Below are 25823 nucleotides of genomic sequence, written 5' to 3' on the forward strand. Positions count from 1 at the left end.
TCCAAGAGAAGAGAAAGCACAAGTGGGAATAATTTTTTTACTAAATTTATTGGGGTGACATTGGTCAACATGAATGTATAGGTTTCAAGTGTGTGTTTCTATGTTACAAGATCTGTATCCTGCACCATGTTCCCACCACCCAAAGCCAAATCTTCTCCTGACACCATATACTAGGACCCCCTTCTCCCGGGAATAACATTTTATAGTGATTACAATGATCAGAATTCCTCCGATTCCTTTTGCTGTCATTTTGCTGTGACCTTCTGACAACTCACATTTCAGGCCAGCCATATCTCTGCTGTGATTTGAACATGTAACATGCTACAGATAAATGTTTCAAAATGAAGTGGGACTGCCTACCTTTAAGCTGCGGGGCATAAGCGGTGAGAGCCTAGTTAAAACACTATTAAGATTTACTCTTTTTGTGCCTTTTGAATGCTTGTCAGCAGACCTCATTTTATTGCGCTTCACAGATGTTGTGTTTTCTACACATTGAAGGGAAGACCCTCCACCAGTGAAAACATTACAACTCACTGAAGGCTCAGATAATGGTTAGAGTTTTTTTTAGCAATAAAGTATTTTTAAATTCAAGGATATACATTGTTTTTTAGAGACTATGGTGTAGTGTGAACGTAACTTTTATATGCACTGGGAAACCCAAAAATGTGTGTGATTTACTTTATTGTGGTACTCACTTCGTTGCAGTGGTCTGGAACTGAATCCGTAATATAGCCGAGGTATGTCTGTATATGTTATAATTGATTACATTTTAAAAACCAAACTATGTAAACCAGGGATCATTCATCAAATCGAATATTATGTGACATTTTATTAGACATAAGGTAATGGCAAAATAGACATGCCTCTAATGCAAAGTCAGCTAACTTCAAGTTATCACAGTTGAGATAAGCCGTATTTCTAAAACACTTTTTACACTACTCACTTTTTCAGATTAAAAAAAAAAAAGGAAGAATCAACTTGCACACCTTTCCTTACCTCCAAAATTCAATCCATGGGTCCAGTCCCATAAAATGTAAGCCATGCATACAATTCCAAAGGTTTAAAAGTCCACCGTCTTCTATTGCTCCTGTCATTTTCCCTATTACACCAAGACAAATTATAAAAGGAAAATAATGGTTGCTGTCACTGAGCCTCTGTCCAGTCTCTTAGAACCTGGCCTGATACCAACTTCTGTCCCAGACTTCGCTACTTGTTCATGAAATAACCACACTTCATGAGCAACCAAGTCGAATTTCAGTCTATTTTTAAAGACCTTACAATAAAGGCTAATCTCAGATATACATTTTCTGTTTTTCCACAGAGTTCTTCTCCATGAGGCACAGGTCCGCCATGTAATGTTGAAACAGGTACATGTTTCCATAAGGAGAAGTATGTTTCCCTGAAGTCATTAAGTAATTAAACCACAATTTGAAGTCATACTTTCTGGTATAAAAGTGTTAACATTCTTGTAAAAGCCACAGATAAGTTACCAGTCATATTAACCAGAAACCTCAAGAATGAAAGATGCCTCTGTAAAATGTTCCAATCTTCCTGTGGCAGGTACTAAAGAAAAAGCACCATCTGCTGTGTGTTCAGGAGAATTTCCTGCTACACATACTGAACTGTGTCCCTGACCAAAGAGGTGTGAAATATGGCTGCAGGCAAACAGGTTATGATCACAAATTCAAGGATATTTTGAATAACAATATGAGAGAGAGAATACACCCTGCTTATTTTCTTCAGCATTTGGGATGTGACATAGCCTGTTGAATAAGTATCTAAGCATCCTATTGAAGTTACTATTTAGCAATGAAAGTTCACTTCACTAATAATTATACATGCAAAGAAACAAATTTTTAAAATATTTCATGTTGTCAAATTACTTTATAATATTAAAAATTGGAAAGGGCCCTAGCCGGTTTTGCTCAGTGGATAGAGCGTTGGCTGCAGACGGAAGGGTCTCAGGTTTGATACCGGTCAAGGGCAGGTACCTCGGTTGCAGGTTTGATCCCCAGCCCAGGTCAGGGGCAACCAATCAATGTGTCTCTCTCACATCAATATTTCTTTCTCTGTGTCTCTCCCCCTTCCTCCCACTCTCTAAAAACCAGTGGAAAAAATATCGAGTGAGGATTAGCAACAACAACAAACAGTGGAAAGGCCTTGTAAGGAATGGTTTGGAGCATGGCCCAGATTCCTGCTTCAGGACCAACGCACTCAATCCCCCAGCTGCTGAGAATATCAGTGTTGATGGCTCACAGCTGAGTCCTCTTCTGCATCTCGCCCTCTGACAAGGTTTTGCCTCCTTTCCCTGGGGTATCCCACATTTCATGACTGGTTAATAACAGGGTGCAAAGGCCTGCCTCCTTACGACAATTCAGGATGACTGAGTGGAAATCCCAGCTTCATAGCCCGCTATGGTTTTGGCTGAGGCCTCTACTGCAAATTGTTCACAGTTCAATTTCTCCCTCTATCCAACTCTGCTTCCATCACTCCATTACAGATGTTGTTCCCAAGAGCACATCCCAATAATCTTTCTGTACACAAATATCCCATTTGCGTCTGCTTCCCAAAAAACTCATCCAAAGACAGTTGGTATTGAAAGTGGTCCTGGAAATTAGACTCTAAAATTGGGTTTGGGGGCTGATTCCCTGCCAGCCAGCTGCCAACAGAATTCCATCCCTAGTGAGTGGCGTCCACTTATTTGCATCCACTTATGCTGAAGCTATGTCCCCACCTGCTTACCTGTAATTAAAAAAATAAAACATAGGGCTTTCTGCATTTATTATATTGACTTTTCTCTCGCTATAATTTGGACAAGACTGCCACCTCCTGGAGACGCTGGTGAACACTGGGGACTGAGGCGCTCTCATCCGCTTTGGGAACCAGTAATAGGAAGTTGTTTGCGTCTCAATGCCAGCTCCGTATCTCTCCTTGAAATTAAACCAATGCCTAACCCCTCACCTCTGCGAACAAATTTTTGTATAGAAACAAGACTTCAAAGGACTTGCGCATCACAATGTTTTAACGTGGAAACTTAAACAAAAGCTAACATCTGTACCTCGCAATATGCCAAGTACGTACTTCCTTAATCCTTACAACAGCCCTATGAGGTGGGAACTATTATAATAAACACCTCCACATTACAGATGAAGAAATTAAGTTCTAAGAGTTTAAAGCGACTGGGCATTAAGCGAAAGTGTTAATATCATCACTGGCTAATGAGAACTAAAGGGCTGAGTTAAAGTATTAGGTGTGGGATGTTCCAGAGCTCTGCTGGAAATAGACTGCTAGCTCTTTCTGTTTCTGATCTGAGAAATTGCTTTTCTTTGCTTACACCCCTGGATAGTTGGAACTCCAGTGATTGCCTAGGCACGCCAGCTCCGTAACTAAGTAACCGCCTCGCTCTACCGGGCATGCGCACAAACCCTGAGGCTATTTGTAGGAGGCCCACGGCGAGCGGCGCGGCGAGGTCCCAGCATTCCTTTCGCGCCACCACCAAGATGGCGGCGCCCATGTTGCGGTGCATTTCTCCGAGCCGGTGGTTTTGCACCCCGGGCCCGTTGGCAGTCTTTCCCCGGGGGCTGCGTGAAGCCCACTCGGGCGATAAGGGGTTGCTGGCGGTGCAGAAGGCTCGGGGTTTGTTCAAGGAGTTCTTCCCCGACAAGGGCACGAAGGTAGAGCTCCCAGAGCTCTTCGACCGTAGCATCGCGGGCAACCGTCCCCAGACCATCTACTGCGGCTTCGACCCCACGGCCGACTCACTTCATGTGGGGCACCTGCTGACGCTGCTGGGCCTCTTTCACTTCCAGCGAGCCGGCCACAACGTGATCGCCCTCGTGGGAGGCGCCACGGCGCGCCTGGGAGACCCCAGCGGGCGCACCAAGGAGCGCGAGGCGCTGGACGCGGAGCGCGTGGGCAGCAACGCGCGCGCCCTGCGCCGAGGGCTCGAGGCCCTGGCAGCGCATCACCAGCAGCTCTTCTCCAATGGGCGGGCCTGGGGCAGCTTCACGGTGCTGGACAACTCGGCCTGGTACCAGGAGCAGCACCTGGTGGACTTCCTGGCGGCGGTGGGCGGCCACTTCCGCATGGGCACGCTGCTGAGCCGGCTGAGCGTCCAGACCCGGCTCAAGAGCCCCGAGGGCATGAGCTTGGCCGAGTTCTTGTACCAGGTGCTCCAGGCCTACGACTTCTACTACTTGTTTCAGCGTTACGGATGCCGGGTGCAGCTGGGCGGATCTGATCAGCTGGGCAATATCACGTCGGGATACGAGTTCATCAACAAGTAAGCGTCTCTCGGCCCTGGAGAAATCCTGGGACCAGATCATTGACACGCGAAATAGCCGGCGATGCACTGTTAGGATTGTGAAGTGACGCCCGCCGTCCACGCCCTTGTTGGTTTTCCCCCCAGTAAGGATCTGCAATGGTGTTAACATTATCATCGGCCAGTGAGAACTAGAGGGCTGAGTTAAAGTGTTAGGTATGGGAGGTAGCCTAGAGCTCTGCGGGAAATAGACCACTAGTCCGGATTGTATGTTTTCATTCCCCTAAGTAGCTCTTTGTGTTTCTGATTTGAGAAACTGCTTTTCTTCGTTTATACCTAAGCAGGTATATAGGCTTCCTTGAGTAGCCTCTGCTTTAGCTCGGCACCTTCCGTGAAGCGAGGGATGAGCCACAGGGCTAGCCCAGGTGCTACTCATTTTTTTAAAAGTCCCTTTAAGTTAACTCCTTTAGTGTCTCCACTGACTCCCCCGTTAGCAGCACCTCCCCTTGGCTTGCCCAGAGTCACTGGTTCAATTGCTATTCAGAACGACTAATGCCAGAATAGAGTGAATGCTGTGAAAGCTGTAAGAGGTCACAGAAGTTTTCTTAGAGCAAGTACGCCCGGAAATTTGAAGCGTGATTAGCAGAATCTGCCATCACCTGTGCCTGAAACACACATGAAGTTTCCCTTTATGCATAGGTTGACTGGAGAAGACGTATTTGGAATCACTCTTCCTCTGATTACAAGTACAACTGGAGCAAAACTGGGAAAGTCTGCTGGCAATGCTGTGTGGCTGAGCAGGGATAAGACATCTCCATTTGAACTGTATCAGTTCTTTGTCAGGCAGCCAGATGATGCGGTAGAAAGGTGAGTTCTTAATAGTGTGCTGAGAAAAATTAAGCTCATGATACATACAATCTCTATGTATGCTTGGTTGTTGTTGTTGTTTTAAATATATTTTATTGATTTTTTTACAGAGAAGAAGGGAGATTGATAGAGAGTTAGAAACATCGATGAGAGAGAAACATCGGTCAGCTGCCTCCTGCACACTCCCTACTGGAAATGTGCCCGCAACCAAGGTACATGGCCTTGACCAGAATCGAACCTGGGATCCTTGAGTCCGTAGGCCAACGCTCTATCCACTGAGCCAAACCAGTCAGGGCTTGGTTGTTGTTTTTTAAGTTATATTCTATTAAAGGCATAAACAATTGCAACACAGAACATTGTAACTTTAACTGTCCTGAAGTTAAACACTTTTGTTGGTTAAGGCAGATAACCACTGTGGTTGCTAGAAAACTTAGATCCAAGATCCTGATCTGCATCTGGCAAGTCCAGTAAAACCTTGATATATAAAGACAAATTCTGGTGAAGGGGTGTCCATTAAAGCTGCAAGTCCAGTATATAATAAAGTAGGTTTTCCGAATGTCTATGTTAGAAATTGACAAATTAGTTTACTTGTTTTTACTTTTGTAGACACGTTTGTGTAATTAAAATTATGTATGAGAAGTTTAATTTCACAGAAAAGTTTTCCATATGTATTGTAGTTTTAAATTTATACTGAATAGGTCTAGTAAATGTGTGCATTCACCAGTTACTGAAACGAAACAAATGCCCTCAGCTGGGGCGTGGCCTAGCGCACATGGGAACAGCAGCTGGCACTGGTTAAAACTGCTGCAGAAAGTCATGCCATTCGACAACAGAACCAATTACCAAGCTTGATTCGGTGTGATCATTCCCTGAACATTGTTTACAAGCAGTGACTCTTGGATTTAAATATACAGACTATAGCTGTAGATATGTAATATTTATGTAGGCAAAATTACTAGTGTTTTTTCCAATGTATGATGTATTCGCTAGAATTTTTTAAAAATAACAATAACAAAAAAAATAACCTGTTAATGTAATTATAAACAAATCTTGGTTAAAAGCATTTTAAAATTTACAGGGTGTTAATTTTCACATATGACATGTGAACCAGATTTTGTTTAATAAATCCAAAGTCTGTTAAATCCAGGTTTGCAAAATCGAGGGTTTATTGTATTTGAGCTCTGACTTCCCATCCCCAATCTTCTCTTTATTTCCCTATGTGTCAAATTAATGGTGTTTTTATTCATGAAGTTGTCCATTTATCTAAAACATTTTTTGAAAGTGGGTAATTGCTGTCTTGTGTGGCATGTCTTGCCCAAGGAATGTAATATCATAATAATAAAAGGCCAAGAGGTGTGACGACCAAACGACCAGCCGCCATGAGGTGGCATTGACCACTTCTTGGTCCCTCTCCACCTGCCCACCCCCCACCCTCGAGCGGGGGCGGGGCGCAACTGGCGAGCGGGCTGAACTGCTGACCTCTTGGTCCCTCCCCCCAGCCCACAGGCTCAGATGGATCAGCGATGGTGAACGGAGAACCAGGGTGGGTGGCAGGAGGAACGGGCTGGCTGTCAGGCCGTTGGGATCACCAGCTCATCCCCAGCTGCTCGGGGGCTCAGGCCTGCGGGAAAGCAGGTGCCAGCAACTTCACCTCCATGCACGTGCACCGGGCTGGCCACTGATGGAAGTGCTGCCTGCTCAGGGCCACTCACACCAGGACAGGTAGGTCGCAGGCGCACCCCGCAGCCTCCGTCAGCACCTCAAGCACCAGCAGCAGTGGCGGCAGCAGCGGCGCTCACGTGAGCAGCCCGGAACAGGCAGCACATTCCATCAATGGCCAGCCCAGCGCACGCTCATGGAGGTGAAGTCTCCGGCACCCATTTCCTGCAGGCCTGAGCCCCGGAGCAGCCAGAGGTGAGCTGATGGTCCCTACGGCCTGACAGCCTGGCGGCATTCAGCCTAGAGACTGGTGAATGGGCAGAAAATGGCCCTGATCTCAGGAGGCTAGGCCTAGGGACCCTACCCACACGATTTAATGGTGCGCTGGGCCTCTAGTAAGGAAATAAACAGGTGAGGGCAAGCAGTCTAAATTGGTGGTATTTCTAGCAGGGGAACAGTCTGGCTCCGAATGCACATTTCGGCTTGCCACAGCGGGGAGATTTGATGCAATGGTGCAGTAGGCAGATTCGGAAAATATTCCAATGAGTCCCCTGATGGAATCAGGACAATACGTTTAGTCCATTGTTCCTGAAAAGTCTTAGTCTCCATTTAAGCATTTTGCCAAGTTTGAGGTGGACTAGGGAGTGGGGCCATTGGGGCAAGTGGTGAGGCCTCTGACATGGTGATATGTCCCTGGGGTGTCATCTCTAGTGTAGGAGGCATAATCATCTCCAATGGCAAACTCTTGAGCTGGGGTGATATTACCTGAAGCATTGTCCTCTCTAGTGATAAGTCCATCTCACTAGGGGTGCGGTCCTCTGGAGTGGTTGCCACTAGTGGGTTGGTGACCCTCCCATGTGGCTGTCCAGTTGGGGTCTTGGTCATGGGCTAGGGGTCATTTATTGATGAGGGGCTCATATTGGACTACACATCCTCAATCAAGTCATCAACGTGAAGCAGATGGCAAGATGATGGAAAAGCATAGCAGAAAGGGGAAGATGAGCCTGAGGAAAAATAAATGGATGTTGTCATGGAGGTAAAAGCTTGACTCCCAGAGGACACCAAAGGTGGGATTTGGAGGAGCGTATGATAGTTGGTATATAGTTCCCTGGGGTGTGAGAATTAAGCAAGATGAGGGCTTGGGCAAGAGTTCATTCCATTTTGGGAACCACTTGCCTGAAAGTAATTTAAGGAGTGTCTTTGAAAAGGCTGTTGTGATGCTCAATGAATGAGAGTTCCCAAGGGGAGTCTGGTGTAAGTATTTAATGATTGTGGAGGCATATCTGGAAGCCCCAGCAGAAGGAGGGCAGTGGGCAATGAAATCAATCAGCTAGTGGGAGCATGGTCAGTCTCCCCAAGGGAATATGTCCTCATGTAGATAGCTTCCATTGTTTGGTTTGGGAGCAGAAAATGCAATTGTCTATCATACCTTTGGCTGCCACAAAAGAGAAAGGAAGTCCCCTCATTTGAGCCCAAGTTGTTAGGGCGTGAATTCCTCAGTGACCTGAGATTATAGAGTCCATTTCTCAAGCTGGTTGGGAAGGGTTGCTACCCTGAGAAGTCTGTACCATGCAGAGTTTGGAGGGCTCAGTGAGGGAGTCTATGATATTGTTGAAAATGTCTTCTGGCATAGAGCGGTTAGTATGAGCAGAAACGAGTAACAATGATAGGAATGGGGGACTCTTTCCCTGGCTGGGCACCCCAAATGGGCTTGTCTATATATGAGAAAAGTGTCCCTTAGCCATTGGCCAGACCAAACTATAAGGCGATAATAAGTTCACAGTTGTGAGTACACGAAACAGAGTTTATTGTTGTGTTATTTCCACACGAACAACTATAAACCTTTGCCCACCCCTGTACAATTGGCAATATGTTTATTCAAGATGGATGTCTTTGAATATACTATATCCCATGTACATTTTTTGCCTCCTTTGTAGATTGTTAATTGACCATAAAGGAATGGGTTTGTTTCTGAGCTCTCTATTCTGGTCCATTGATGTATATGTCTGTTTTTATGCCAGTACCATGCTGTTTTTTATTACTATGGCCTTGTAGTATAGTTTGATATCAGACAGCATGGTTCCTCCAATTTTGTTCTTCTTTCTCAAGATTGTTGAGGATATTTGAGGTCTTTTGTGGTTCTATATGGATTTTTGGAATATTTGTTCTAGTTCTGTGAAATATGACATTGGTATCTTGATAGGAATTATGTTGAATCGATAGATTGCTTTGGATAGTATGGACATTTTAATGATTTTAATTATTCTTATCCATGAGCTACAGTATATGCTTCCACTTATTTATATCTTTTTCTATTCCTTTCTTCAATGTCTTATCATTTTCCAAGCACAAGTCGTTTACATCCTTGGTTAAATTTATTCCAAGGTATTTTTTTAATGCAATTGTAAATGGGATTGTTTTCTTATAGTTCATTATTGGTGTATAAAATACAACTGATTTCTGGGTATTTATTTTGGTGAATTCGTTTATCAGTTTTAGTAGGGTTTTTGTGTAGGTTTTTTGTTTGTTTTTGGTGAAATCTTTAGGGCTCTCTATATACAGTATCATGTCATCTACAAATAATGACAATTTTACTTTTTCCTTTTCAATTTGGATGCCTTATTATTTCTTCTTGTCTGGTTGCTGTGGCCAGGACTTCCAGCATTGTGCTGCATAAGAGTGGTGAAAGTGGACATCCCTGTCTTGTTCTGTTCTTAAGGAAAACACTATTTGTTTGTTTGTTTGTTTGTTTGAAATATATTTTATTGATTTTTCACAGAGAGGAAGGGAGAGGGATAGAGAGTTAGAAACATCGATGAGAGAGAAACATCGACCAGCTGCCTCCTGCACACTCCCTACTGGGGATGTGCCCGCAACCAAGGTACATGCCCTTGACCGGAATTGAACCTGGGACCCTTGAGTCCGCAAGCTGATGCTCTATCCACTGAGCCAAACCGGTCAGGGCAGAAAACACTATTAGTTTTTGCCACTAAATATGATGATGTTTGTGGGTTATCTATGGCCTTTATTACATTGAAGTATGTTCCCTCTTTGCTGAGAATTTTTATCAAAAATGAGTGCTGGATTTTTATCAGTGGGTGCATCTATTGATATGATCGTGTGATTTTTGTTCTTTATTTTGTTATGTTGTGTATCATGTTTATTGAGTTGCAGATATTGTACCAGCCTTGCATGCCCAGAATAAAGCCCACTTGATCATGGCATATAACCTCTTTAATGAATTGCTACCTCTGGTTTGTTAATATTTTGTTGAGGATTTTAGCTCTATGATCATCAGGAATATTGGCTTATAATTTTCTTTCTTTGTAGTGTCTTTATCTGCCTTTGGAATTAGGATAATTTTGGCTTCGTAAAAGGAGCTTGGGAGTCCTCCCACCTCTTTTGGGATAGTTTGAGAAGGATAGGTGTTAGTTCTCCTTTGAGTGAATGTTTGGTAAAATTCACTTGTGAAGCCATCCAATCCAAGACTTTTGTTTGTTGGGAGTTTTTTTATTACTGCCTCAACCTCATTAGTTGTAATCTCTCTATTCAGATTTTCTGATTCTTCCTGCTTTAGTTTTGGAAGATAGTATGTTGCGAGGAATATCCATTTAGTCCAGATTGTTTAATTTGCAGGCATATATTGTTGTTCGTAATATTTTTTTACAATCTTTTGTATTTCTGCAGAGTCACTTGTTACTTCTTGTCTTTCATTTCTGATTTTATTTATTTGAGTCCTCTGTTTCTTAATGAGTTTGGTTAAAGCTTTATCAATCTTTTTATCTTGTCAAAGAACCAGTTCTTGGTTTCATTGATCTTTTTTATTTTTTTTTAGACTCTAATTTATTTATTTCTGCTCTGATCTTTTATTTCCTTTCTTCTATTCACTTTGGACTTTGTTACTGTTTTCTAATTTCTTTAAGTGTAAAATTAGATTGTTTGAGATTTTTCTTATTTCCTGTAATGCTATTAATTTCCCCCTTAGGACTGCTCTCACTGTATCCCATAGATTTGGGCCATTGTATTCTCATTTTTATTTGTTTTGATGTATCTTTTGATTTCTTCCTTGACCTCATTGTTAACCCATTCATTGTTTAGTACCATGTTAGTTAGTTTCCATGTCTTTGTATGTTTTTCAGTGTTTTTCTTGTGATTGATTTCTAGTTTCATATTATGGTCAAAGAAGATGCTTAATATGAATTGAAACTTGTTTTATATCCTAACATGTGATCTATCCTAGAAAATGTGCTGTGTCCACTTGAAAAGAATTTACATTCTGCTGCTTTGGGCTGAAATGCTCTGAACACATCAGTTTAATCCATCTCAGACATTTCTCTTAGCAAGATGACAAATTTAGAAGGAATATGTCAGAATCAAAATTTAAGATGAATAGAAGGAATTGGTTAATTCCTCATTTCTTGTTCCAATGATTCATAATATGGATACCAGTGCTGCAAAAATTTCTCCATGTTTAGTTGACCACAAATTCAATAGTCACGTAGCTACCAAAAAACAGTATCATGGATAGCATTTTTCATTAATACAACATTAAAAATTGATCAATTACTAAGCTGCTCTTTATATTTCTTTTCACAATAATCATATATGATACCTACGTTGCCAATCTGTGTTCTCCCACGTGTAGATAAACTTTTATTCAGGTACACTTTATACTAGATCTCTGGCAGAAATGTAAAAAATCAAAGTCCCATTGTCTTGCTCTTACCCAAAAGAAACCTAAGGCCTACAAGAGAATTGCCATACGACCCAGTGATCCCACTTCTGGGACTATGTCTGAAGAAATACAAAACACTGATTCAGAAGACTAGCATTATTTACAATAGCCAAGATTTGGAAGCAGCCAACTGCCCATCAGTAGATGAGTGGATTAAAAAGCTGTGGTACATTTGCACAGTGGAATACTACTCAGCTGTAAAAAAGAAGGAAGAAGAAAATCTTACTTTTGCGACAGCATGGATGGACTTGCAGTATTGTGCTAAGTAAAATGAGCCAGTCAGAGAGAGACAAATACCATGTGATTTCACTTAGGTGTGGAATCTAATGAACAAAATAAAATAGAAACAGACTCATAGATACATAGAATAAACTGACAGCTGTTAGAGGGGAGGGTTATGAGGACTGGGAGAAAAAGGTGAAAGGAATTAAGAAAAAACCAATACCTCATTGACACAGGCAACAGTATGGTGATTACCAGAGGGGAAGGGATGGGGGGGAGGGGGCGGGGTGAAGAAGGTAAAAGGGGGGTAAATAATGATGGAGACTTGACTTTGGATGGTGAACACAAAATATAATATACACATACGTGAAAAACAAAAGTGTAAAATAAAAACATGTTTGGGAAGAATGCACACAAATTTAGATTGGTGATTATCTATGGGGGCAAGAGGAGAATATGATGGGGCTAGGGCCTTCATCTATACCTTTGTTATTTTGTGACTTTTAAAGAAAGAAAGATCATGCTCTGGCCAGTGTGTCTCGGTTAATTGAGCATCATCGCATGCACCCAGAGGTCAAGCATGGGATTCCCAGTCAGGGCACATGCCTGGATTGCAGGCTTGATCCCCATTAGGAGGTGTGCAGGAGGCTGCTGATTGATGTTTCTTTCTCTCTCCCTCTCCCTTCTTTTTCTAAAATCAGGTTTTTTTTAAAAAAAAAAATTTGTTAAAAAATAAATAAATAATGATCTGAAACAAAGATGGCAAAATAGTAACACCTTCAGTCTGGGTGGCATGTGTATGATTGTCTTATGTCCAGTACATTTCTGCATAATTGTTATGTTTCACAATTAAGAATAATTTTAAAAGTAAAGGGAGCCAGAGATAAAAACTAGGTATGTGATCTAAATGTAACACTTTATTTTTTGTCCCGAAGGTACCTGAGGCTCTTCACTTTTCTGCCCCTTCCGGAGATTGACCACATAATGCAGCTGCACGTCAAAGAGCCAGAAAAGCGGGGTCCTCAGAAACGGCTTGCTGCAGAAGTCACGAAGCTGGTTCATGGGCAAGAAGGGCTGGATTCTGCTAAAAGGTGGCCTTTCCCAATAATGAACACTGATGAAGTTCTTTAGTTAATAGTAAACTTGGGAAAATTTAGAGCCTCGCTGCTTTCGAGTTGTCCTTCACTGCTAAGAAGGATTGTCAGTGTGGGCTATAGTCGCTTTCAGATAGCCTCCCTTTATCATAAAAAAGACGATCCTGAATTAAGTTTATAAATTATACCAGGTAAATGTTGCTGTTTCAGAAACTTTCAGTCTAGAACATAGTGGGGACTTCATAATTGGTTACTGTGTATTAGGATGTGTATCTGAATAAGCAGTCGCATGATGTTGTCCTCAAACTGTTTTTCAGGTGTACACAAGCCCTTTATCACAGTAGCGTAGATGCACTGGAGGTCATGTCTGATCAAGAGTTAAAAGAGTTGTTTAAAGAAGCTTCATTTTCTGAATTAGTTCTTGACCCTGGAACAAGCGTCCTAGATACGTGCCGCAAAGCAAATGCCATTCCAGATGGTCCCCGGGGGTAAGATTACTTAACTTTCAGATTCATAGTTAATTCACTATTAAATGTTATAATTCACAGCATGTGTTTCCACAGCGTGTTTTCCTGATAATTCATTAACGGTGTCTCATTTCTTCTAGGAGTTATGTTGGTCGAGAACAGTGGTTCTCAAATTTCCTAATGCCGCGACCCTTTAATTTAGATTAGTTATCTAATCTGTCTAAAGTTGTTGTTTAGGAACCAATTTCTCCCCATGTTGTGGTGACCCCCCAACCATAAAATTATTTTCGTTGCTACTTCATAACTGTAATTTTGCTGCTGTTATGAATCATAATGTAAATATCTGATATGCAGGATGTATTTTCATTGTTACAAATTGAACATAATTAAAGTATAGTGATTAGTCACAAAAACAATATGTAATTATATATGTGTTTTCCGATGGTCTTAGGCGACCCCTGTGAAAGGGTTGTTCGACCCCCAAAGGGGTCTCGACCCGCAGGTTGAGAACTGCTGGTCTGAGAATAAAGTGAAAACTGAGATTAATGATGATAATAGCTTAATTTTCAGCTTATTGCTGAAAATAGCTTAAATTTCCTATGAAGTCAAGTACTACTATACTGCTTCTTATTAAATGGAACCCAGCTAATTTGTCCTCCAGCATTGGAAAAGGCTTGCATTTAAGGAATCAGTATCTATAATAATAAAAGCATAATATGCTAATTAGACCAGACATACTTCCGGACAACCTTTTGGATGAAGCCAGGGCTGCAAGGGAAGCCAGTGTTAGCAGCCGGGGGAAGGCAGGCCTACTCTTGCACAAATTTCGTGCATCGGGCCTCTAGTATTATATAAGTACAGTGAGATCTGTCAGCTCAGGTTGGTCACAGTTTGAGAAGGTCACAAGAACAGAGGCCCTAAGTGGACAGAGCCACATGAACCCTCTCATTTCAGTCTGTATCCTCTTTATTTGGGGGAGTAGAATGGTTATCCAACCTGTTTAAAATATTAGTTGAATTTCAGAAAACAAATAAGCATGTGATATAACTTCCTAAGACTGTTATAAACTACATACAGTTATTCCTCTTTTGAATTTTATTTTCTTATTCAGGAAGCAGGTAGAATATTTAAATTCCTCAGTTATGTGGTATTATTAGGGAGTAAGGTGTTCCATAAGGTGTTATAGGGCTTATATTTGATGCTTACCCATTTATAAATGAAACTGTGATGTAGAAGAAGCATTAGTTGGCCAAAGACCCTGGGTCCCTCACCTAGCATAAGTCAAACAGTTATCAGTCCATGTTCATGGTTATGAAGGACATTTGTTATGTTATAATTGGTGGGTGTGTTTTTCCCCCTAATTATTCTGTATTATTTGCCTCTATCCTAAAGAGCTTAGATTTCTCTATAAGGAGAAAATATCCATTGTCTCTCTTTGTATCACCTGCCACTCCACCTTATTGATTTCCTGATATGCTAGTTTAGTTAATATTCACTGAACTGAGGGTGGTATCATGCACTTCCCCACAGTGAGTCATCGGTTCTAAGCCTTTTCCTCCCTGTGGAAGCATTTTTCATTTCCTTCTGAACTGTTCTAGTGGTTTATTTACTGATAACAAAAGTTTTACTGCTACTTAAGATGACGCCATATCTGATTTAGCCAGAGTTCTAAATAATACATTTTTTTTAGATTGTATAAGCTTGTGCTTTTAAACAAAATGTAGACCATGATCTGGAAACAATAGCAAACAGCTTAAAATAACGCTTTGTAAGAGAAAATTTGTTCCTAAATATTAAATCATTTACTGTTGAGCTAAAACCATGCATAGTAGTTTCTTAACTTCGGTAGCATATTCAGATAAAACCGAGATTTGCCTTGCAGAAGGACTTCAAAGGCCTTTCATGCGCTAGCCCTCTACTGAAATCTCACCTCCTTCTGGCTACTCCCATGTTTCCTCACTGTTCAGGAAAATAACTGCAGCTTACTCCCAGTTTTAGTGACTCTTCTTTCAGGAAAACTTCCAATCCCCACCCCTCGGTGCACTCCTAGAGCTAGTAGCTCATGACAGCGTTTGATCAGTGTGCCAGAATTGCTCATTTGTTTACCTCTCTCCACTAGTTTGCTATATTCTATTTACATTTAGTGCATAGTAGAGCTCTGTAAATGTTTATTGAATGAATTGCATAAATAACTTGAATAAAACCTAATTACTTTACATAGGCCAGCAAAAACTTTTTAGTAATCTATAATTTATTAGTGTATTGATTTTGTATTTCTGAAATTAGCCAAATTTTTAAGAGTTTTGCTTTGTGTTTTAACAAAATTTGCCCTTATTTGCATATACTCAGAATATAATTTGAAAGTGTTTTCCAATTTCATAAGCAAGTTTCTTAAAAATCTCTGTAGCTAATACTATAACAGCAGGTCGTCAAATAAAGTCATTTCATTATGTTGATGAGAAAAAACAGGATAGTTTCTGGCCAGGCCCACTGTGTGGAGTTTGTATGATCTCCCCATGTCTTTGGGGGGGGTTTCCAGGGACCCCGGTTTCCTCCCACATCCCAAAGATGTGCACATGAGTCGTGTCTACATTGTCCCAGTCTGAATGAGTCTGTGTGTGTGTGTGTATGCGTATGCACATGCATGTGCACACACATGCCCTGCAATGGAAGGGCGTCCTGTCCACAGTTGGTGCCTGCCTTTGTACTTTGAGCTGCTGGGCTGGGGAAAGCTCCAGCCACGGGCAACCCTGAATTGGCATTAGGGGGTTGGTCTCGTTTTTTTTGTTTGTTTGTTTGTTTTTTAAAGAAGGTATTGAGATTTTATTTATTTATTTATTTATTTATTAATATATTTTATTGATTTTTTACAGAGAGGAAGGGAGAGGAATAGAGAGTCAGAAACATCGATGAGAGAGAAACATCAATTAGCTGCCTCCTGCACACACCCCACCAGGGATGTGCCCGCAACCAAGGTACATGCCCTTGACCAGAATCGAACCTGGGACCCTTCAGTCCTCAGGCCGACACTCTATCCACTGAGCCAAACCGGTCAGGGCTGGTCTCGTCTTTATTGATCTTAAATGTATATATAACTCAGTTATTTCAGTGTTTAATATTAGAAGTGTTCTGAGTCTGTAGTTAGAAGTTTTGTGATATTTTTGTGACCAGAAATATGCCATAGGAACTTAACTCTATTATCATTCAGCCTATGATAAAATTGGTTTTGTTAAATGTTGTTTCACTTAAAGTCAGTTTCCAAGAACCTATGAACAATATTAAGTGAGGACTTCATGTAGTCACTTGTATCTCATTAAAAGCAGCGATGTCCTGGAAGTTTCTTTTCTGTGATTTTTCTCCCCAAGGTAGGGAGCGCCCTCCAGAAAGTGATCCATTATTCCAATTCACTTTATTGTTAAACCCACTAAACAGTTCTATCAAGAGATGAGATATCCCAGCTCTTTTTCGCTAGGAAACAAGAAGCCTATTATGCCTTAAACCTCCTTTAGAAGAACATTAAAAGGAGACATAATCCAGTGAAAGTGAAGATAAATTCAGTGATTTAGTGCTAAAAGGTTTCAACTGGAGAGCCCCTGAAATTTAAATGAAAAACAATAATGATGTATCTGTATTATGGGGAAAGATCAACAGTGGTTGGATTTATGTAGTTACTAAATATTTCTGTTTTTAGGTATCGGATGATAACAGAAGGCGGAGTCAGTATAAATCACAGACAAGTAACAAATCCAGAGAGTGTTTTGGTTGTTGGACAACATATTCTTAAGAATGGACTTTCATTACTTAAAATAGGAAAAAGGAATTTCTACATTATAAAATGGCTTCAACTATGATGAAAAATTCTTCTGATGATTCAAACTTACCACCATTCATTCTCAAGACATACGAAAGGTTGGCTCCAGAACTTAACATTCCTTCACTTACGCCAGTCAGCAGAGAATGGAGTATATACTCTAGGCCTCACAGTGTGAGTAATTTCATTATTTATATAGGTTGGTTAATAAGTTGTTTGTCTAAATGATGGGATTTTATTTCTTGATCCTTAAACATTAAGGACTACCATAGAAAACCATGGTTTCCAGAGTTAGTATGTTTTAAAAATTATACTTTATGAAAAAACTAACTGCTGTCTTTCCAGTCCTATCTTGCTCTCCTTTTTGGACATGAGGAACAATGAAAAAGAGGTAACCTAAGGAATTGCAGATACTTTTATATCAAGTATATATATCTCACTGATCTCGCTAATGTCTGTATTAAAACCAGCAGTGCCTCTAGCATCCACATTAGAAATCTAGTACTGGAAACTGATTTTTGTTGTTGTTTAGGAACCAAATACAGTTCTTAGAAAAGATTAAAATTCAGTACTTGACTTTTCAGAAAGTTTCTAATTATTTTCCATTCCCTTACCTGTGTTTCAGTGGAACTAAATTTACTCACCGCCTTATTTTGTTAAACTACTGAGGTAGCAATATTTTATAAATTTAAAAACTTTTACATTAGTTTTGTTTCAATTTCTGTCCCCCACCAGATTACAACTTGAGATAAACTGAAAACTTAAGTAACCAAAGAAGTAAAATAGGCAAATATTATGTTATACCAACTATCCAATTATATGAGACTATCAAAAGATATTCGGGTAAGGGAAGTTTTCAGGTCAAATTTAAAGGATTTCCTATCAAGACTTAGTTAACCTCTACATAGTTTAGGCAAATTAAATCTCCAGAACTTAAATTTCCACATATGACAAATCCATTTCCCTGAGGATCAAGTGAAAGGCACAAACATACAGAATGGTTCATAACCAAATTTACTCTAGAAAACCTTACAGGCAGCAAAGAGTGGCTTTAATGTTCAAGTTCTAGCCATTTGCTACCTGGATTACTTAGAGAAAGTCACTGTCTTTATATGCAAAAATGGAGATGTAATAATACTTCAGTGAATTGTTAGAATGTAGTAAGAAAGTCAAAACTTTGATACAATATGCACTGTATTAGATTTGTAAGTTAAAAAGCTAGAGTTTATCTAAACCTTTTTCTGGGAGTAAAGTGAGGAAGAATTCATTTATTGATAAACTTTAATGTCATTTCATACCAGCAATTTTATTTACACAGCAAGAACATACAGGTATCCATTATAAATGTCATAGATCATCTCCACATTTCAGAACTTAACCCAGTTTAGAGCCAACAAAGGTTTCTCTTGCCACACCTCTCTTGCCTATTTTTCTTTGTACTAGTACAAGGTATGTAGTACTAGAAAGTGCATTACCATAGCATGTCTTTAAAGGGAACATTTTTTAATTGGAAATCTGTTTGATATACTGGAGAAAGATGCGTTAGAAGGGTTTTTTTCCCCCCCTTATAAATTCAAAAGGCTAAAACAGTAGTTATCTAATCTGTCTAAAGTAAGTAAACATGGATGGGTATAATTCAAAGCTAATGTTTAAAGATGGCAGAGTGATTTTAAAGTGCACTAACAAACATTTTGATACGATGTATTCTATCAAGATCTGAATCTGGGTTTTTTTTTATGTTTGAGATAAGTTGGTGAGCCTGTTTCTTAGTAAATGGGTACCTAAAGTTAACAGATATATTTATATTGTCAATAGTCCTTCATAAATATTGTAACTTAAAAAGAAATTTTAATATCTGCTAGATGCCTTAAGAATTTTGACCATTATCTTAACATTTATAATGTAATTCATATCAAAAATCACCTGAGGAATTTTAATAAAATATGTGTTCTAAACCTCACTCCTGAATGCAAATTAGTTGTCTATAAGCCATTAGGAGTGTGTCAGCATGGTTTTTTTTTTTTAAATAAGGCTCCACCAGTATTGTCACACCTCTATGCTAATTTTGCTGGTGTGAAGCAAAAGTACCAATTATCATATAATACTTACTGATCTAGCACAGAATTTGGTTGTAAGTGCCCCCTCCAAGTAAGAGCATGGTGTTAAGTGCCGCAATTTTAAGATATATCTGAATTTTCTTAGAGCCTCTAAGTCTTACTATAAAATCAAGTGTAGGTGTTTGTTTTTAATACAGGAAAATGTAGTACGTGCTTCTAGGTTTGGGTAAGAATCAGATATTTTAATGCACTATGGCAATGTGGACCAAGAAATGGAAGGGCTCTGTGGCTACCCATTATGCACACTGCATCACTGTCATTGTTAGAGATCCTCTGTACATCCACCTTTCTGACTAACACATCAAAGGTAGCAGAGATAGAACTAATAGGACTGGTGGAATACAGTGACTATGAGTAACTTGTCAACCCGCATCTTTCAAAGCCAGATCAGCTTATATAATGCATGCAGTACAGTCGTATGAAATGTCTTGGTGCGTTCTTCTTGAAGGACTGTGGTAGCAGCGTTAAGACTACTAACAGATTACACAGGTAAGCTGCTTGTACAATGAGAACATTAGCATTTCTTTTTAAGTTCAAATGAAACTATCACAAGAAAGAGTTGATGTATTTTATATATACTGGGAAACTTTAGAAACAGCCATTTATTTGGATTGTGTGATTTCATTCTGTAATACAGAGTACAGTTTTCAGTGTATAGCCAGTCTTCACATGAGCAGTTCATACCATTGCAATACATACGAGTTCATAAATAAAAATCTACTCAAGTAGGCAGTAACTTTCGAGTCAACAAAGTCTGTCTTACATAGTTCTCTTCACCAAAGATGAGTCTCTCTGATTTCAGCAATAATTTGACCTGCTCCTTGTAATGCCTGCATTAAAGAAGATAAAAATTATAATTCTATTATGTGGTTGATTTATACTAACCAGTATCTAGCTGAGACTCTAATAATTACCAACATCATATGAAGACCATAGTTGCACTCAAGAATCAGAATGCATTTTTAACAGGTGTTTAAATAAAGTAACAGGAATACCTTTAGCATATCGGCTGCTTCTTTCCTACGTTGTGCCATGTCCTCAGATTCAGTCAGAAGATCATCCAATAAGGATGATTTATACAGCTGTCCTACTAACTCACTCTGAAGAGTATCTTTCACATGATTAACCAAAAAATGCATTACTGCCTTTGGCACACTGCAAAACAAAACAAGATGATCCATTTGATTTAGAATAAAAACCTAAAATTTTAAAAATGCATGAATTTTCAAAACAGATCACATAATCCATCCAGCAGTCTGATTTACATCATGTACTACTAACCTGTCTTGAATATTCTTTCTGACAATAAGAAAGTAAGATTTGATGAGTCGTTCAATAACTTCACAATCTCGCTGCTCACGGGCAGATAGTTTGCGTGCAACAGGAACTGGCTAAATGGGATGAGAAAAAAATACCACTTTTGTGTCATTTTGAAATGGCAATATTTGGCATTCAAAATTCATTGAGTTCCTTTTGTCTTTAATAGTGTTTTCCTAGTAATTATCTTATTAGTCCTCAATCAAATTCTCATGGCTTACCACATCCAACAGATTCACAGCATGGCCTTTCTGTGGACTAGCTGGCATAATTGGAATTGGTTTTGATTTTTCTTCAGCTAATAACTCTTCAGCTTTTGAAGTTTTCAGCATTCCTCTCCAGTTGCCTGTTGTTGGTTCTTGAACAGCATCTCCAACCCCACCACCTCCAGATAAAACCTAAAAAAAACCACACACACACCATATGCTCCAAAATCTCTACCAACCATATTAGATCTGATCATAACTAAACAAAGTTCGTTTTCTTTGACAGCAGTCAAGGCGAACACACATCCAATACCCAGCTGGAGGTATAACAGGTCAGAAAGAGGTGGCATGTATGGCCTTCTTTAGCATTTGCTAGATTTTCAAAGTTTTTCCTTTTTTCCAAACCCTCTTACACTAGGTTATAGAAAAAAATATAAGATGCCCTTAAAAACAAGACTGCTTATTAAAAGCAGGAAACACAGAACTACCACTCAGCTTAATTTCCACAAAGTAACCTTAAACACTGTTGAACTATGATCTCTCCAAACATTCTAAGAACTCAAGTTACTTTACATTTAGTCAACAAAATATCGTAAAAATAGAGACTTTTTTAATGAAACAAGAATATACCCATGATTCTTAGTGACTTTAAGCTGCCTAAAATGTGACATAAATACACACAGATTCCCTCAATATCTATATCCTTGAGAAAGGATCTGCTGAAAGAAATCTAGTGCTACCATTAATCACAACTATTTTTAACCTTGATTTCTCAAAGAAAAATGACTAGGAATATGAGAAAAATAGTAGTTCATCAACATTTAAGAGATCAGATGCTCTTTAAGATCTTAGACTCCAAAACGACAACCAAAATTTATAGGTATTAATTAAAATGGCTTATATAAACTTAATAGAAAAGTGAGTGTTATGGCAACTGTTTAAAAAGTCAGTTTGGGTATTATTCTGACCCAAAATTATCTGTTAGTTAAGATCAGCTTTAAATATAGGCAGTATATTTACACATTAATTTTAAAATGTTAACTATACATGAATGGTATAACAAAATCTTAAGTAAGCAAATTCAGGGTGATGCCATGAGTGAAATAATAAGCAATGATTTAGATGTTAGATGGTTCTCTTAAGGTCTGAGCACAGTGGGCTGAGAGAAAACAAGACATTTATCAGGTTTTATTTGAAGTTGAGAATCTTAAATCTGGACAATAAAGAAAGGAGCCAAGTGGCAGAATAACCAGACAAATGGTTCTGAAATTTACAGATTAATAATTTCCCCCTAAAAAGATTATCAGGAATCAACAAGTCTCAAACTCTCAAAGTCCCAATTGTGTTAATGTGCTTAAGCTGTTGAGACTTATGTTAACCTACATATACAGGGTGGGTGACAAGTGCAAACTGAATAGAAGCTTAAGAAAGAAGCATGAGAGGATTACCCATTAGTACTAGACAGATCTCAGATATTCAAAAGTACAGTTTCCATCTCTGGAATCTTAATTCCCAACCAGAGTATTAAATTCAAAACTATTCTCAACAGTAACAGAAAACAGTGGGAAATACTATTATTGTTATTACTTAAAACAACATTAAAACTAGAATTAAAGGGGTTAGTTAGATAAAAGCAACATTAAAGACATAACACAGACAACGAGTTAGATGCCACTGTACAGACAGGTTCTTCAATGGTTTTGAAACAGTGTTTCAGTGAGAACCAACATTGCCATTCTGAGGCAAGACTCACATTTTTAGTTTCTCTTCTGCTGTCCTGAATTAACTGTTAAAAGATATGTTAAAACATGCAGTTTAACAAGCAAAATTTCATTATCAATGGCTTGAAAGTCAAAAAGTGCAGAATAATTTCCTCTTTAACTTTTTTCTGTATGCATTTTCTATATTGCAAGCAAAAGCATTTTATAAATATACATTGTTATATATAGCCCATATTAATATTGTTTTTCAGTGTACTGTTTTCAGATGATTATATAGAACCAAACAAGTAGGCATGCAGGCTTAGACCAAGAATCAGAACAGACCTTGCCATCAGCCTCAGCAGAAGCAGCAGGGGAGGGCTCCTGGGAGGCAGGTGCCAAAGCACTTGGAACTTTAGAAGACTAAAGGCAAAAAATGCAGGGAAAAAAATCAAGGATGCCAAAATGCATTCAGAAACATTCTATAAATGTGAATTTTCCCGTCTGTATCAAAATAATAAAGTAACATGAAAAACAAAAGTAATCATGGGTCATAAAATTAATGTTCATTCTGCCTTATTTCTTGTACTAATGTCACCTTTGTTAAAGGGTTTTTTCAGATGCATACCTAAGGAAAATCCAAATCCAAAAATTTCATTTTTAGTTTTGGAATTTGGTAAAATCTTTTCTGGTAAAGAATTCGAGGTATTGGATTTTTATACATGCAACTATTGCATATATTAACCTGTTATGTGCATATTGTTGTCTCCCTCTCCAAAAAGCCTTCCTGTTATAATAAAGTCATTAGTCATTTCAACTAATTTTACAAAGTTGATAAAGTCAATGTGAATTTTTAAGAAAAATAAGGCTAGACACTTAAAATCCACCTTTATGCATTAAAAATATTTTTAAATTTTATTTTTCAATTACAGTTTACATTCAGTATTATCTTGTAATAGTTTCAGGTGTACAGCATGGTGGTTAGACAATCATACTTTACAAAGAGTTCCCCCTGATATTTCCAGTACCCAACTGGCACCATACATAGTTTTACAATATTATTGACTACATACCTATGCTGTACTTTACATTCCCGTGACTATTTTGTGACTACCAATCTGTACCTCTCAGTCCCTTCACCTTTTCACCCAGCTCCGCAACCCCCATCCCCTCAGGCAACCATCAACCTGTTCTCTGTAAAAATACCATTATCTTTAAATTGTTCAAAGCCTTTTTTAAACTTGCATACCTGTACTCAAAGAATGAAATAGCTCCAACGGAATATTAAAGGGAGAAAAAGAAAAAATTACTCCTAGGAGTAATATTCTGAGGCTTACCAATCCATCTTTGCCTAATAGGACTAAGCTTTAAAAATTGTTTTTTACCTTATCTCGTGATACAGCTGAAGGCAATTCTCTTGCTAGCCTGTTTCTCCTTTGTTCCTATAAAACAACCAAGCAAAAAAAAAAAACAGTGATTATCAGAGCATTGAGATATAAGCCTACTCAAAAATGTTCAGCTTAATTGAAAAGTATGGAATAACTTACAGTATATCCTCTCACTGTTGGAACTCATGCCATAATTATATTTTAAAACAAACAAATCATTTAACCCAATGCTTCTCAATCTTTTTTTTTCTGCCCCAACACACCTGAGGGATACAATACAACTGTCAGTAACAGTGGCTCCCCTGTACCAGGGATTCTAAAGTGAGAGGCCATGGATTGAATCTCATGAAATATAAGCTTTGTGTGATATTCCTACAACTCCCACACACAAAACCGTACCTTTTAGAAATATCTGTGGTGAAGGTTATCCTTTAAGAATGGTTCATTCTCTTTACCCTAAACCTTCTCCAGAATATAAATGTAGAGTTGAAAACCAACAGTCCTTTCGGTAACTTGGCTGATTTAATGGACTAACTGCCCATTCTTCTAGTTTGCTAATATCAAAGGAACTCTAGTACAAGTAGCTAAAGAAATTCTGTTACGTTCAAATCAATAGGTACTGAATAAACACCTGTATGTCAAGCACCATGATAGGTGCAAGACTATGAAAATATATTAAGGATGTGGGCATTAATAATGACTCGCAGGCAGCATCAAATATAACAGGAAAGCATTTAGTTAAAATTGTTGCTAAATTGAGAGCATTTCATGAATACTCTCACCAACTTGCAAAAAATTTAAAGTTAAGCTTCACAATGATGTTTTGTGGCTAATAAAATTTTCTGACTGAAATTTGACCCATTTTCTTCCCCCTCTCCCCCCTTGGGAGTGATTAAGTTAACACATTAAAATGTACATTTTGAAGAGGGACACAAAGCAAAAGGCAGGGAAATCCAAAGACCAGAAATTCTCACCCTAGTCCAGTGATGGTGAACCTTTTGAGCTCGGCATGTCAGCATTTTGAAAAACCCTAACTTAACTCTGGTGCTGTGTCACATATAGAAGTTTTTTGATATTTGCAACCATAGTAAAACAAAGACATATTTTTGATATTTATTTTATATATTTAAATGCCATTTAACGAAGAAAAATCAACCAAAAAAATGAGTTCGTGTGTCACCTCTGACACACGTGTCATAGGTTCACCATCACTGCCCTAGTCTGTTACCAAGAAGTTATGACCTTAGCTGGCCTATAGCCCAACAGTCATGGCTTTCTTGCTTTGTTAATAACTGCACAGGTCACCAACGATCTACTCTCATAGGGTTATTGTAAAGATTAAATGAGAATAGTCACATAAAGTTCTTCAGTGCAGAGTCATTAAAACCAGAGATATACTTACTTGTAGAAAAATACTGATCAGAATTAAATATCATAAATGACCTTGTCTGTAATTACAAAAACTTCCAGACACAATTTTACATAAAGTTGGTTTCAATGCTACAGTAACTAAATCCTATCCTAACATAGTGTCTACATGCTAATTTTAACAACTATTATCTAGTCTACTTTTCCAGTGTTTAACTTGAGGGCCTTACTCATGTGCACTTTAGAATTTTCTGACAACAGGAGTCACTTCAGCTAGTAAACAGTTCCCTGTACCTGTTAAAGAGAAGGTGCTTGTTTCCTCCAACAGTGCCCGGCAAAACAGGCACTAAAGCAACAGCTGAGCCGAAACCGGTTTGGCTCAGTGAATAGAGCGTCGGCCTGCGGACTGAGAGGTCCCGGGTTCGATTCCGGTCAAGGGCATGTACCTGGGTTGCGGGCACATCCCCGGTGGGGGATGTGCAAGAGGCAGCTGATCGATGTTTCTCTCTCATCGATGTTTCTAACTCTCTCTATCTCTCTCCCTTCCTCTCTGTGAAAAATCAATAAAATATAAAAAAAAAAAAAAAAAAAAAAAAAAGCAACAGCTGTTA

The 25823-nt window shown here is 39.0% G+C and overlaps 2 protein-coding genes across 10 annotated transcripts in view; one reads left to right on the forward strand and one right to left on the reverse strand.

The window, feature by feature from the left end:
• The first annotated feature begins 3495 nt into the window (after positions 1 to 3495).
• On the forward strand, positions 3496 to 21692 carry YARS2 (tyrosyl-tRNA synthetase 2). Its single transcript, XM_070410463.1, has 5 exons — positions 3496 to 4282; positions 4961 to 5128; positions 12680 to 12835; positions 13156 to 13326; positions 16997 to 21692. Exons 1-5 carry the CDS (start codon positions 3501 to 3503, stop codon positions 17154 to 17156), a joined length of 1437 nt encoding a protein of 478 aa, XP_070266564.1. The 5' UTR covers positions 3496 to 3500; the 3' UTR covers positions 17157 to 21692.
• Positions 19797 to 25823, reverse strand: part of DNM1L (dynamin 1 like) — a 46860-nt gene continuing 40833 nt past the window's right edge. For 3 of the 9 annotated variants that reach the window (XM_070410456.1, XM_070410454.1, XM_070410462.1), the window contains 7 exons: positions 23842 to 23898; positions 22802 to 22879; positions 22510 to 22542; positions 20772 to 20948; positions 20515 to 20624; positions 20229 to 20388; positions 19797 to 20063 (listed from right to left, as the gene is read on the reverse strand). In XM_070410456.1, coding sequence (XP_070266557.1) covers positions 20007 to 20063; positions 20229 to 20388; positions 20515 to 20624; positions 20772 to 20948; positions 22510 to 22542; positions 22802 to 22879; positions 23842 to 23898 — 672 coding nt within the window. In that variant the 3' untranslated portion in view covers positions 19797 to 20006. The remainder of the gene's footprint in view (positions 20064 to 20228; positions 20389 to 20514; positions 20625 to 20771; positions 20949 to 22509; positions 22543 to 22801; positions 22880 to 23841; positions 23899 to 25823) is intronic. The other 6 variants (XM_070410457.1, XM_070410455.1, XM_070410458.1 and 3 more) reach the window with 3 other exon arrangements.

Source organism: Myotis yumanensis, unplaced genomic scaffold, assembly GCF_028538775.1.
Source record: "Myotis yumanensis isolate MYYU_CA2020_CCGP unplaced genomic scaffold, mMyoYum1.0.hap1 SCAF_3, whole genome shotgun sequence".
NCBI lineage: Eukaryota > Metazoa > Chordata > Mammalia > Chiroptera > Vespertilionidae > Myotis > Myotis yumanensis.